We start from the raw sequence: 14065 nt of genomic DNA on the forward strand, positions 1-14065 counted from the left end.
GCTGGGGCCATGGCTAGCAGGCCATAATAAAGATAGAGGAGTGGAGGAAGAGCTCGGCCAGCTCAAGAAGCCACCCGTGGTTTGGTATTGGGAGGTGAGGGCAGATTTCAACAAAGGGAATGGTATGAAGGGAGGGACTCAATCTACTCACGTGTTTATTCAGAAGATATTTACTGAATGCCAACTACTGCCCACACTGTGCCGGATGCTGAGGATAGATCAGTGGACACTCCAGGAAGGAAGAAGGAAAGAAGGAAGTGAGGGTTGGGCAGGGAGGTAGAAAGGAAACAGACTACACTCCTGCCTTCAGCGAGCTTGCAGTCTTCTCAGAGGGCCAGACTTGAAATACTTAAACAAGGAAGCAAAGGTTTAGTTAGCAATGGAGAAGAAGGCCAGGAAGGAAGAGAACAGGTGCTAGAAATGAGACTAGCAGAGGAGACCTTCCTTTGGTACCAGGGAGTGCTCTTAGAGGAAGTAACATTTCAGCAGGTCAAGCCACTTAAAAATGAAAAGGAATCTGACCTGCAGGAAGGCTGTAGAGATCAGGATAGACTGTAAAGGACATTTTTCATACATATATAAAGACTTCAGAATTCATCGTATCGGCCAGATACCCTGATGGGAGACCATTAAGCCGAAGAGTAATCTAATTAGATTTGCATTGATACCCCAGGCTGGGGGCAGGGAAGCCTGATTCAAGCCTGTAGTCTGTGGCCCCCACAACTCTACCATCCGTTACAAGCATGTTTCCTGCTTTGCTCATGAGATCCAGCTGTCTGGGTCACAGGAATCTAAATTCTACAGATGCTTAGAGCATGAAACCCACTTTTTAAGATGAAGTTGGTAGGTACAGTCTCTTTAGCTCCCAAACTTAATTCAAAATAAATTCCTACAAGCTCTGTGAAGTTCCCCAGCCTGACTTTATTGAGTTTTTAATTGATGTCAGAATTCAGTGCCATAATCTACAGTTGTGGAAGCTACAAATTCTTAAATTAGAAATACATAAATAAATAAGTGGCATTTTCCTCCCAGACTTGAAACATGTAAATGAGGTTGATGAGTCCCATTTACACAGCCCATAACGACAACTCCATCCAAGATACAAAAGGAATGAAACACACAGTTTTTCCATGTAAACCCTTGGAGCTCTATGTTCAAGGTAAAAATAACAAACTAATTAATAAGTAAATGGAAGCAAACACTCTGCTGTCTTCATGTTCTCCACTCCTAGGCAGCAAGCAACAATGGATTTGGTGTGGACAAGCTACAGTTCCATCCAGACATACTCTTGTGAATCAAGTTCATGGACACATTCCATGGGCTAGGAAACACCTTTGTGCACATATGGTTATCTCGGCCCCCTCCTTAACTGCCCCCAGTGGCTGTCAAAATGAAACTGTTCCTCCACCCACACAGATCTAAGATGATCTTACACAGGTCAGGCAGGCACCAGCTTCTGGGCAATCCATTAACAATGCAGCAATAGCTAGAGCATCTATACCTAAACCATAATTAACAATCAGACTTCACAGATTTGGGCTATAGGCTTTCCTGTGAAACAGGATCACAGGAAGCAGGTAGGATGAGAGAATCACATTCTTACATTCTTTTATTAAGGAATTGTTGGGCTCAGTTACTGCAGCTGAACTGGGCTTCAGTGGGGTTGCATTTGTCTTAGAGAATCCGTCCTTCCCTGATGCAATGATGTGAAGCCAGCCACTGTGACGTCTCTCCTGTCTCGGTTGGGCTGGGTGCCCCAGTGCCCTTGTTTCTCTCTTTGGCCTCACTTTCTCCTTCTGCCCCTAATCTCTGGTTTCTGTGTCATGGCCTCAGCAAGGATGTTTTGCCCACAATTCCTTATCCTTTCTCATGAGGTTCTAAAATAATGCCACTGATGGGACATGTCACCTGCTATCTGGTGCTGTTCCTAATGGAGTGCTCCTGTGATTGAGACTATTCTTATTTATCCCTGCTTCACAGATGAGAATGTGGAGGTTCAGGGAAGTGAGTGGCTTGCCCAAAGTCATGTGAACATTAAGTGATGGAGCAGAAATTTGAACTCACTTAAGTCTGATACCAAAGTCAAAGCCCTACTACTATGCTATTTTCCCCCCAGGTGTTACCTGGAGATCCAGCCCTGTCCCTATCCAAATGTACCCAGGAGCTGCCAACTCAACACATCCAAGCTGGACTATTCACCTTTCCTACTGGTGCAATCCATCTCCGTCCTCCTAAGCTAGACAACTGGACTCATTGGGATGCTGGGTCTTGGCTCTGTGTTCCTTCAAACCACACCTTCCATTGGTTGTCTTTCCCCCATTGCCACTATACTGCTCTAACTCATGCCCTCATCCTTGGATCCATGGGAAGCCACCCAGGTGGCGCAGTTTGCTGGCAAGCAGAGTGGCAGAGGGAATGAATGGGTGGAGAGGCCAGAGTCTCAATCTTGTTTCCGCCAACTGCAGTCAAGGGCATATTGGCAGGTTCTCACATCTGTGGGAAGGGGATGCCATTAGCAGCCTCACAGGGAGGTTGGGAGTGTTCGAAATAGCACATTAGGGCAGACTCTAAGACGCACACACTCATGAGAGTCCTGCTAAGCAGTACAAGTTCTCACTCATCTCTTTGTGCCTCAGTTACCCCAGTCTGTAAAATGAGGACAGTAGCATGGGCCTCAGAGGTGGTGGGGGAATTAGAAGGATCAGCATCTGGGGCCCATGAAGGCAGCACCCAGCATGCAGTGAGCACCAAGTAAGCACTGGCATCCTCACCAGCCCTCCTCCCCCTTCTGGAAAAGCACAGAGCAGCCATCACATCGCCTCCATATTGGTACTTAATCAACATACATGGTCACTTTCTCTCCCCAGAAAGGAGCTGGGCTTACTCTTGTACTCATTGCTTTCCTTCTCTAGCTGGCCTGCTGCACCACACACAGTAGGGCTTCAAAAATACTAACTGGGTATCTATTAAGGGGTGTGCTTTCCTTAGAGGGATTCTCTGGCTAGCTATTTTATTTTCCTAGCCTCCTCTCTTTTGTTTTTCTTTCTTTTTTTTTTTTTTTTTTGGACCTTTCTATTATGGACACATCTGGGCAACTTCACAAGGCCCATTTTAAAATCTCATAAAATTACTGGAGGTGGGAGATAAATACCTGTTCTGCTGGAGTTGGGCAAACTGAATGGCACAACAGCCTCCCCCATACTTTACAAGAAGCAGACAATAGCAAGCAAGCTTTGTGGACAGAGACAAATAGGAGATGGCCAGGGCTCCAAGAGGCTGGGCTTCTAGAAGGGGCTCTTTTGGGGACTCAAGTGACCAGCTCTTCATGGCTGAGTCTCTTGGTAACAATCCCAGGACCCCAAGCCCAGCAAGGTAAAGTTTTGTCCTAGGAAATGTCTCAAATCCCGTCTGCTTGGAGCTAAATACTATGACACTGTCTTTTCTAGATTTAGAGATGAGCTGTCAATCACAATAACAATGTTCATCTAACTTCATTCTATCCCACATGCAAAACCCCCTTCTGTGAATCTCTGTACCATTTACTTGTTCCCAAGAAGCATTTTGTACTGCACATCCTGGCAGGTGTGTTGCTAGGCATGTGGAAGTCATTTATATCACGAGTTAGTGAGCTGCTGTGAAAATGACCATGGTTAAGTGAGAGATAAACTCTCTTTTGTGGTGCCAGTGGGTTTCCACACTGGTATGTGTTCACCAAGATCCTGTTTTCTTTTGAGAACACCAGTGGCACTCTGTGGATTCATGTTTAGCTTTCTACCTACGCTTAACTCACAGATTCACAGATACAAAGAGGAACTATGGAGTTTTTCCAGTCCAGGGACAGCAAATATACTCTGGCCCTAGAAACATCTCTAAGTGATCAATGGATAGTAGCTTTCAGAAGCAGTGTCTTGGGAGAGATACTCGGGTCAAGCAGGGTGATTAGCAATATCTGCAACGTACATGGTGGTGGAGTAGGGCAGCACACATGCCACTTATTTACCATTGCAGACTGTTTAACCCCTCTCATCTGCAGATAAGGAGGAGACGTGACACTTTCAAGGTCACACAGACAGCATAGGCAGGAGAGCAGTACTCACGATGCCATTTGTACTGTCTCTGCTCCCCAACGGTGGGATTGGTGTTCACTCCACCACTGAACAAAATTAGCAGATGAAGCAGGGTTATGGGGAGTGTGACAGATGGAGAAAAGCAGTGGGAATCACAGGCTTTGATAAAGTGGGTAAGAGCAGGCCAGCAGCAGGTAGGAGAAAAGGCCAGTCCAGTCGCACCAAGCTGGGGACACACCATTATTATTGTAATTATTTTGCCAGGGTCTTGCTGTGTGTCTTCCCTTTCTGTAATTGAGAAAGCCACAGAGTCTCTGAGCTCCTAGTGAAGGAGAAGTAAGCAAATTCATATTACCAAATGTCCTGGGATGACACAATCAGGAAGGCTGAAGAGCAGTTTGTGGCATTCCTAAAGTCACATGTGCACAGGGGCAGAGATCTTCATACAGGTGCATGTAGAAGGGAACGGACACCAGTGCATGGGAAGGGAGCAGCACCATACGCCACGGGTGCATCACATACAACTCTGGCGCGCAACTGTGGTTCTCACCTGCACAACCTCCATTTCCCTTTCTTAGATGACAGCATCCTAGTTTCAGAACTTAACTCTTTTACTCCCAGTCCATATATATTAGGTGGGGCTGAACTCATCCTGATTTCAGGGCCAGGCATGTGCCTCAGTCTTAGCCAACTAGAGCATCAGGATCCAACTGTCATAGAAACTGAATCAGGGATGGGAGCATGCTCTGAGGAGAGCCAGTGAGACTTGATTTCAAGCTTGGGGTGGCAGTATAGGAAGAGATACTCTCTGAGATGACTTCAGACTGGGAAGATGATGTGAGGTTGCTGAGACCACACCAGAAAGCAGGAAAGGCTGTGACTATCTATAAGCGAAGTCAGTGGAAGCAAAGTGGAACCACAAATGGAGAAAGACCAAAGCTAAAGTCATCATTTGGGCATGGATGCACAGCCATGCTAGCAGGCAAAGCTGTCCCTGAGGTCTCTGTCACATGACCCAATCAGCTCCCCTAGCCATGCTGTCTTTTGCTTTGATTTAGGTTTCTATCATTTGCAAACAACAAAAAGACTCTTGATCAATAATAAGCCAAAGACCCATTTTCCACATAAGACACACAAATCTCAGTGTTCTTCCTTGGACCAACTTATCCTAAGTGGTTACATTACCTGCAAGGAGCCCTGGATGTCTTTCCCTCCAACAATTACGAGTTCTGCCATGTCTTCTGCATGGGGAGTCCGGGCGTGGATGAACAGAGTCTTGCCCACTGCAGATATGTTCCTCAGGGCGACTAAGCGGCCATCGCTGTGCACCTTGAAGTAAGGGCTTGAGACCTCATAGTGCAGCTTGTCATTCCCCCTGCAGTCACTGAAGGTCACTGGCAAAAACAAAACAAATGAACAGAAACCGGAGTGTGAGTCGGCTGGGAAGTGTAGCGCTGCAGCTGTCTTTGACCATTAAGCATGACTTACCACTCTGCACCCCAGATCCACGCGTGCTGCCCCTCACCCACAGCACCCTCTCACGGCCTCGTGGCTTTGACTATGTGACAGACTCCACTCAGTGAAGGCTTCCTTAATCACCTCCCCTGCCCCAGGTAGGTGCTAAGCCTCTTAATGCACAAAGACAGCCTCTTCCCTGCTTCCATACTGGGAGCAGAAGATATTGCAGACAAGGCTAGGAACTGAGACGGAAGGCCCCTTGTCACCTCTCGTCTAGGTTGAGCCCAGCAGTGGAGACAGGTAGGAAATGAAGGACTCAGCCACGGCCTCCCCTTAGTTCCCCAGGCCTTATGTACAACCATTCATGACAGCATTTAGCCTCCTGTGCTCAACTTTCATTTAGCTCTTTGGTGAAGTCAGGGGTGGTAACTTTTCTTCCCTCAGAATCCCTATAAAGCTTTGCATAGCTGCTAAGTATGGTTGGGATCTGTATGTGAGTGTTGAATGAACTTTGGACAAAGAACAGTTATGACTTAGCATTTATTGAGTGGCATCTGAGTGCCAGGCTCTGTCATAAGGACTTAACATTCCATCTCTCATTTTAGTCTCACAACCACTCTAAGTTATAGCAGCTTCTCCCAAGTTTATTTTTATTATCTCCCCCGACCCAGAAGTGTTTTTAGATATTGTTGCCTAATTGTCACCACTCTCATGCATTGTCAGTGTCATAGATCTATTGTATATCTGTTTATTTACTGCATGTATATCTGTACTCTACACACACAAAGTACAATTGTTTGTCTGTCTCCCAAGAACCCGTGTCATCCCTTTGGTGACATAGAGCCCCGCTGAGAATGCACAATCTACACACATCATTTCCATACTGTGGGAGGAAAGACTGAGCCTTGGAGAGACTGACTAACATGCTCAAGACCACACATCCAGAAAAGGCAGACACCTGTTCTCAGGCTGATCAGTCTGGATCTACAGTTCAAGTTGTCAGCATATCCATTTCCCAGAAACAGGTTAACAAGAGGGAAAAGAGCTGATGCCCCATCCTGACCCCCTCAGGCCTCTCACCAACCCCTCCAGATCATCAGAGGTACCAGGTGAGGACATCCTGAGAGACAGACCTGCATTTAGGACCAGGCACATAGTAGGCCCTCAATATATCCCCGCTCTCTTCCCAACTTGTGGTATCAAGTAACTAGGGTTGCATGATTGGGTCTTGTATATTTTAGACACCTTTTACCAGTCCAGGAATGAGTGCTTTAGACTGGGTACATTTTTCAAGGCTATGAGAATAGTCTAGAGAATTAAAAAAAAAGCAATACCTTCCCCAACTCCCAAATGACATTCTGACAGAGCAGGACTGGGGTCCAGGCACTGGCATCTCTTTAAGATTTCCCAATGAATCTAATGCAGCCAGGGTCAAGCACTAGGACCTTGGACAATGGCTTGCTTGTCAAGATGCCAGGTTTCCACATTTCCCAGTGATTCCTGGCATGGAGACAGGGTTGGGGACCTAGCATGCCAGGAACTGTTATTCCCACCATGCCCCTGTGAAGGGGCAGTTTTAAGAGTAGGTGTCTAAGCCCCCTTCCAATCCTGGCTCATTTGTGGCGGCCCTGAGATCGTGGGCAAATGACTTGCCCCTTGAACCTCAATGTCTTCATCTATAAAGTGGAATTGTTACAGGGAAAAGCCAATTATGGCTCCATTTCTTTTACTTTAACCTTTGCTTCTTGTTGCTTTCGTTCACTAAAAGGATACAGTCCATACATAATGGCCTGCCATGGGGAACCGTGACCCTCTGCCTGAATGTTAAACCAAAATGCTTTTGTGCAGTAACTTGTCGATCTGTGGATGGCTATATGAAGGAAGAAATTAGCACATCTCTTCCCCAGACTTGCCATTCCAGGAGATATATGCAAAATATATGCCTTTTTAGTTTGCTTTCTCAGCCCCCCAATCCCCCATTCTATAGAAGAACCTGGCATCCAGACCCAGACAAGATGGTTTTATTTTGAGACATTAGTCTGTCATTTTCTGTATGCAGGCTTTCTGAATAAAGTCGTATTCTTTGCCTGAACACCCTGTCTGTAGACTTACTGACCTGTCATGTGCTGAGTAGAGTGAGCTTGGACTCAGTAACAGAACAAATAACAGTACCTCCCCTCATAGGTACTACAATTCTTATGATAAGCATTAAACAAGATAATAACACTTAAAGCACTTCAGACCGACCCTGGTGCTATTACTGAAATGCAAATTTGTGTGCCTGACAATACCATACCTTGGTATTGGCCTTGGTATTGTGAGGCCGAACAGTACCAAAATATCAGTGTGGAACAGAGAAAGGTTTCCTGCAGGGCCCTGCAAGGAGACAGGTGGGTCATGCCTTAAAAACCCCAAACTGCCCAAAAGCTCTCCGCAAAGCCCTTTTATAGGAAAGGTGAGGAAGGGGTGTGGGTAGTTGTTGCAAACTTCTTGGTGTCAGATCCTTTGTTCTAGAACCAGCAGGTCGGGGTCAGGTGACAGCATTCCTCCAAACTCCCACCAAACAAATGCTATTCTCTGATAATTCTATTCTGTATTCTCTATTCTCTGACCTGAGGGCCAGGCCCCTCAGCACAACTTTCACCCTCAGAGGTCCAGGCCTGGCTGAGAGGAGGGGGTCCCTGCAGGCACTGGTTACCCTGCCCCAGAGTGTTTGCCCAGCACCCAGTCTGGGTCTTCCTGCCAGCACCCAGGCCTGGCTGAAGAGGCAGATGTCAACTGCTGGTTCCCTCAGGGCCAGGTCCCCAGGCCTACTAAGCCACCATTGCTGAGGGAGCCAGGTGCCCAGGACCCAACTGGCCTCAGGCTCCTCAGGCTGCCCAGTGGGGGCCAGTCCTGGAAATGGCCACTGCCATTAGGTCACTGAGGCGGGGATGGGGGAGCGCGTCACCACCACCTCAAGGCCTGGACCTGGCCAGTGGGCGGCCTTGGTGAGGAGTCTGGAGCCTCACAGGACACAGTCCCCAGCTTGTTCCCTGGGTCCCCAACTCACCCACTGCACCAGGCCAGGTCTGCCTCTTACCTCACTCTCTATCTGAGGACCACCACTCTGAGGATTGTTGGCTGAATGTCCTACTAACGGCAGCACAGTTATTCAGGGGGAGGAGCCCACTGTGGTTCCAACCAATGACTGAGCAGGACTACTAACGGTCACTCAGTGACAGTTGCTCGCTGGGGGGAGGAGCCCATTGCCACACCGACCAATGGCTGAGTGACTGTTTAACGGTCTTGTGGTAACCGTTTCCTGGTAAGGGGTTGGGGGTTATGGCAGGCAGCAACGGCCATGAGAGTGCTAGGGGTTGTGGCCGGTGGCAGTGCTCTATTACAATGCTCCATGAATAAGAATTACTATCATCAATTTTCTTGTAATTCTGAGCATTGATGGAGTTCCCTTTCCTTTTCTACACAGCTTCCTTCTTCTAGCTGGTTTTCTGACTGCCTCCTGGGTCCTTCTGCCTCTGTCCAGTCAGGTACCGGTGCTCTGGCCCATGAGGTTACCATGGAGATGGTTACTACAGATATTTCTGCTGAGGCTAAAGCAATGAGGCAGATGATTCTGATCCAACCTTGCCAATCTTTGGAGACTCCCACTTTTCTTGGCAAAGCTCTACCTATCTCACTTAGAGATCATGAAGGGAAAATAACTTCAAAGGAGTGAAATTATAGTGTCTGCTCACAGCAGACCCCACAAAGTTGTCTAACATATTCTTTATTCCTAAAAGAACGACACTCGGCTGAAAATTTTACATTCGTGATTGCAGTGAATCCTCACGTTATCTAACTGGGGTGAATACTAGTTTTTCCCTCTGGAAACTGAAACATAGAGAGTATGAATGAAGTTAAAGCCAGTTAGTCTAGGTCATCTGCCTAAGCAAATGTGTTCCTTCCTTCAATCACTCAGCTTCCAGATTCACGATCTAGCCATGCTTTCATACCTGATGTTATTCCCTTAATATTTTTCTTTTAATTGACTCACATTTTTATTTATACAATTATTTAAAGATGATCTTTATAGTACATGATCAATGTGCCAAATGTATTTTTCTAAAAATATTAAATTTAAGGAGGCAAGTAAAAACAGATATTAGTCCTTGTATATTCTAATGATATGTATTCCATGCTCCAGAAATGCTGGCTTGGGCTAAATTCCTCTATCATTTAAACAAATTCATGCTTAGGTCCACCAAACTCAGGTTTGTAATCTAGCAAGGCTCTGATATAATTATCCTGGGTTGGCTGAAAAGTTTGCTCATGCTTTCCCTGTAACATTTTATGGAAAATCCTAAATGAATCCAATATGACTATCTGATATAATCTCGGAGGGCTTCTAATATTTGAAATAAGATTTATAACATAATAATATAATATGTATAACATATATAATATATTATATACATTACAATCTCAGGTGAGTGTATTCTCCTTGGTTCTGTCTCATCTCAACAAAAATTTGAAGCGACGGGCGTTAAAGCCCTCGGCGTGTCACAGCTCTCAGACAGACCGTGTTATAACTCTCAGGTCTTGGACAGATCAGTGTAACAGCTCTGTGTTACAGCTCAGTTTTATTTAGAAAATAACAGGAAAATACATCTTTGAGATGTAGGGCATGCCAACCCAAAGATGCGAAGAGAAGAGAGAGAGAGAGAAAGAGAGAGAGAACATGTGTGCGCACGTGGGAGAGAGACCCCCCCAGGCCATTGGCTCCTCTTTTTATATGTTTTGTTTCCCACCCCGGGCCTGCCCTATGTAAATTGGGCTAGCCAGGAGTGCTGTTTGTTCTACCTGAGGTCCTCACTCCAGTCCTTGGACCTTCCTTTGTTCTATTTTCGCAGGCTGCCATTCTGGACTCCTGTTTCCTATTCTCACTACCTAACAATAATAATATATTATATAAAATAATATAATATATATAGCATAAGAATATATATAACATAAATAATGAGGTCTTGAGAAAGACATAAACCTCAGAGAAGGCACAATCTAGACCAAACCAACAATTGCAATTTAATAATTAATCAAAAGTAAAACAGGTCACCACACTCTTTGTTTCTTCTTCCTCCTGAAGGAAACAGACCCTACTTCCCCACTGACTGTAATCTCACCTTAAAGTTCCTATTAAAGAGCGCCAGCCCTGCATCATTGTCTTACATTATGAACCTTGTCAACACAATCAAGATGTCAGTGATTCTCAGAGACCAAGCCAGTGCATGCTTCAGGATGCAGAGTTCAAAGAACATATTATGGATGAAATGGAATAATTTATGTCTGTTTTGTAAAAAATGTTTCTATATAGACAACCTCCTAAGCTCAGAATAACACCATGAGGATAATTGAAAGGAAAAATTATAATAAACAATTAAACTTGTGAACAAATATTTAAAACCTCTATCTGAGGGGAAAAAGGAGCTATCTGTGCTATTCTGCACCTACAAAGAACTTCCTTACACAGTTTATCACTATGGCATTTAAAATAGCTACTGGGGAAAAAATTATACATATAATACACTGTACATGGGGATTTATTGGAATCAATTGTGCAACATCATTCTTTGTGATAATCTGTGAACACCCCAGGAGAAGAAAGGGGGAAGTGAAAACTCCCCACCTGGGGGAAAAATGCAAATTAGATGAATGGCACCACTCAGCGTTTCAATTATGCTTTCAGCATGTTTCCACTCAAAATGTCCTCTGGGCTTAATGCAAATGTCACGAAGAGACAAACTTTAGCTAGGAGACAAAACCGCAACTGAAATGGGAAGTGTGGTACGTGAATTAAGGGGTTTAATCTTCCTGACCCTGATTTTATGTTTTTCTATTTCTTTCTTTTGAACTTGGTTCTCAGAGGTAGAAAAGGCATAGATTTCTTACCATCTAGAAATGTGTGAGGAAGCAAATTAAGCTGTATTATGATCCCAGGAAAATATAAAAATGTAGATAGATTTAAATTTATCTGTGAAATATAGAGCAGTCCTACTCATGTAGATAGGTACAGACTAAATATGGAATTTGTGCTATTCTTATAAGTGTTCTGGGGTGAGTCTGTGATCCATGTACTCACATCTGACATGGGTAAATGGTCCTAATGTACTAAACATTGCTTACTCTCTCTTAAGACTGTACCATCTATCCACATACTCATAGCTCAATTAGTCAAACAACACAATTGCTCCATTTTGCATGAAGGACCTGCATATTGGTTGATCTGCAGAATCTGCTAGGGCAAGGAAAGCCATGCCTTTCTAACAACTGAAATAGCACTTAGTTCAGAAACATCAGATGGACTCTCCCCAGGATACAGCCCATCATTTAATTGCTTTTTGCATCTTCAGTATCCCACTGGGGTCCAAATTCCTTTGAAAGAACTCAAAGGACTTTAGTCCAGAGGCTCTATGGATTCGCAAGTGAGAGAAACAGAAAACAATTCCTTTGGTTTCTCAGAACACCCTCATTACCCAAAGCTTCTAGTCAATCAAGGTTTCATTAACATATGTTCAGTGCCACCCACACTGGGACAGATCCTTGACTGATAATACATCCTTCAGCCTTCATTCCGTCTACCCTCTTGATTCCTGAATGCACGGAACCATATCCTGTGTTCCATGTTTGGCCTGGAGTCAGCATTGACATCCACAGAGCTTCTGTAAGGTTCTGGGCATGTTCCTAACCATGACTGATTATCCTAGCAGTGGATTTCACTTCCAGAGGCTTTGTAGATTTGATAGGTGCAGAATGCACATAAACTGGTCTTACACATCTCATGTGTCAATCCCAAGTTTGATATAATAGAGTTTCTATTCTATCATGTCAGCCAAAGACATCATAATGAATGATTCCATCAAGTGATATTCAGCAAAAACCTATTTTTTGCCATGTAAACCCTTAAGGGGTTTACAGATCCCACATCTGCTTTCAGGGGATTTCCTGTGCCAACCATTAAAAATTGAGCTGCTAGCTCTGGATAGTCTTTTCTGCCAGGGTCTTACATTTTCCTCTTGCTACTGATTTTTTTTTTAAAACACAGCAAGTTGTTTTCTGGGGGAAAAAAATGCATTTTCAATTCTGTGGTGGTTATAATCACTATGAATTTGTATCTCAGAATGGAATTTATATGGCACAGTGACTAACACAGTACATCCGTTTGTTGAATGAATAAATAACAGAACTGCCATTTGGCAGCAAAGCAATTTTAAATTCCTCAAACAAAACTGAGGATGGCCCAAATTCACCTGAAGAGTTGAGTAAGTCAATGGAAAGCCACCCACTCAGTGAAACAGAAATCACTGATTCAGCAACTTTGTGAATCACCAAGTCTCAGATCACTGACTCCCTCTGTTTTCATATTACTAGTCCATGGTTCTTACTTAGTCCTTAGTTTTTTATTTACCTAGTAATTATGTGCACACATGTCTCCCTTTCTGAGTGTCTATAGGGTAAGTTAATGAGAGAAGAGATTTGCTCCACTCTAACTTGTAGTTGGTCTTGCTGTTGGAGCTGTCTGGAGACATGAGGCAGAATGTCTTGACTAGGCCTATATTGAGATTCAGATCCTGATTGTGTGATGCTCTGGCAGTCCTGTGATTTCCCAAGCACCCCTATACTCCATGAGATGGCATACATGTGGAGGAAGGAACCTTTAAGAAGGAGGACCACATACATTGCTCTGGGGTCTTCTAGAACTAAGCAGAATAAAAGCCAAGGAAGGAACGTGGGTTGGGATCCTACAATTGTACAGGTGGGAGCTATACATCGCTGCAGTGCAAATATTAATATTTGCATGATCTTTTTATTGTCCAAATACTAGAAAAGTCTGAAGAAATTCAGGGTACCATTTGGAAGGTCAGGTTATTTCTGAGTGAAATAATTTGCTGATCATTGGATACTTTCAAGTAGCACTTAAATGAATATTGAGCAGGAATGTTTTGGAAGAGATTCTAGCATCAGATGCTGTCTCTTACAGCTGGGAAAGTCTATTATTCTAAATCACTATACATCCATCCATTAACCCATTAAAAGCATCATTTGACCACTTATAGTATGAAAGACAGTAGGTAGAAAGGGATAAATGCCAACATTAAGACAAATAAGGTGGATTATCTGTCTTCCAGATATTCAGAGTCCAGAAGGTTGGACCACAGTATCATTTGGAGGGCTGCCCTTTTGAAGGACAGGTGTCCCATTTCTTCATTGTGTCAAAAGGCCAAATATCACCACAGGGTAGATCTTAGAAGCAAGCAGATCATCTCTTCATATAATACATTATTTCTTACAGTAAGAAAAAGTCAGCCAATGAACAAGTTTATAATTACCAGAAACACCCAAGGTGAGGGGTTATCAATAAGTATATCTCATCTTACTGAAGAGCTGTACTCTCTGAAAATTGCTTAGAAAGCTAATTTCTGTATATTTTTTCTATATTTTATTATAAATTGGATGTGTTTTTCTAGACAATGTTTTGGCCTTAAGTCCCAACAAAATTAAAG

The 14065-nt window shown here is 44.1% G+C and overlaps 1 protein-coding gene across 10 annotated transcripts in view; it reads right to left on the bottom strand.

Annotated features, from left to right (window-relative positions):
- Positions 1–14065, bottom strand: part of CDH13 (cadherin 13) — a 980082-nt gene that overhangs the window by 614206 nt on the left and 351811 nt on the right. For 8 of the 10 annotated variants that reach the window (XR_011482283.1, XR_011482282.1, XM_070451475.1 and 5 more), the window contains exon 3: positions 5253–5461. Coding sequence is in view for 8 of the 10 variants with exons in the window: in XM_070451475.1 (XP_070307576.1) it covers positions 5253–5461 (209 nt within the window). In the remaining 2 variants the exon portion in view is untranslated. Of the gene's footprint in view, positions 1–5252; positions 5462–7821; positions 7898–8607; positions 8717–14065 lie in introns of those variants that run through there. The other 2 variants (XM_020883418.2, XM_070451476.1) reach the window with 2 other exon arrangements.

The sequence above is a fragment of the Odocoileus virginianus genome, chromosome 20 (assembly GCF_023699985.2).
Source record: "Odocoileus virginianus isolate 20LAN1187 ecotype Illinois chromosome 20, Ovbor_1.2, whole genome shotgun sequence".
NCBI lineage: Eukaryota > Metazoa > Chordata > Mammalia > Artiodactyla > Cervidae > Odocoileus > Odocoileus virginianus.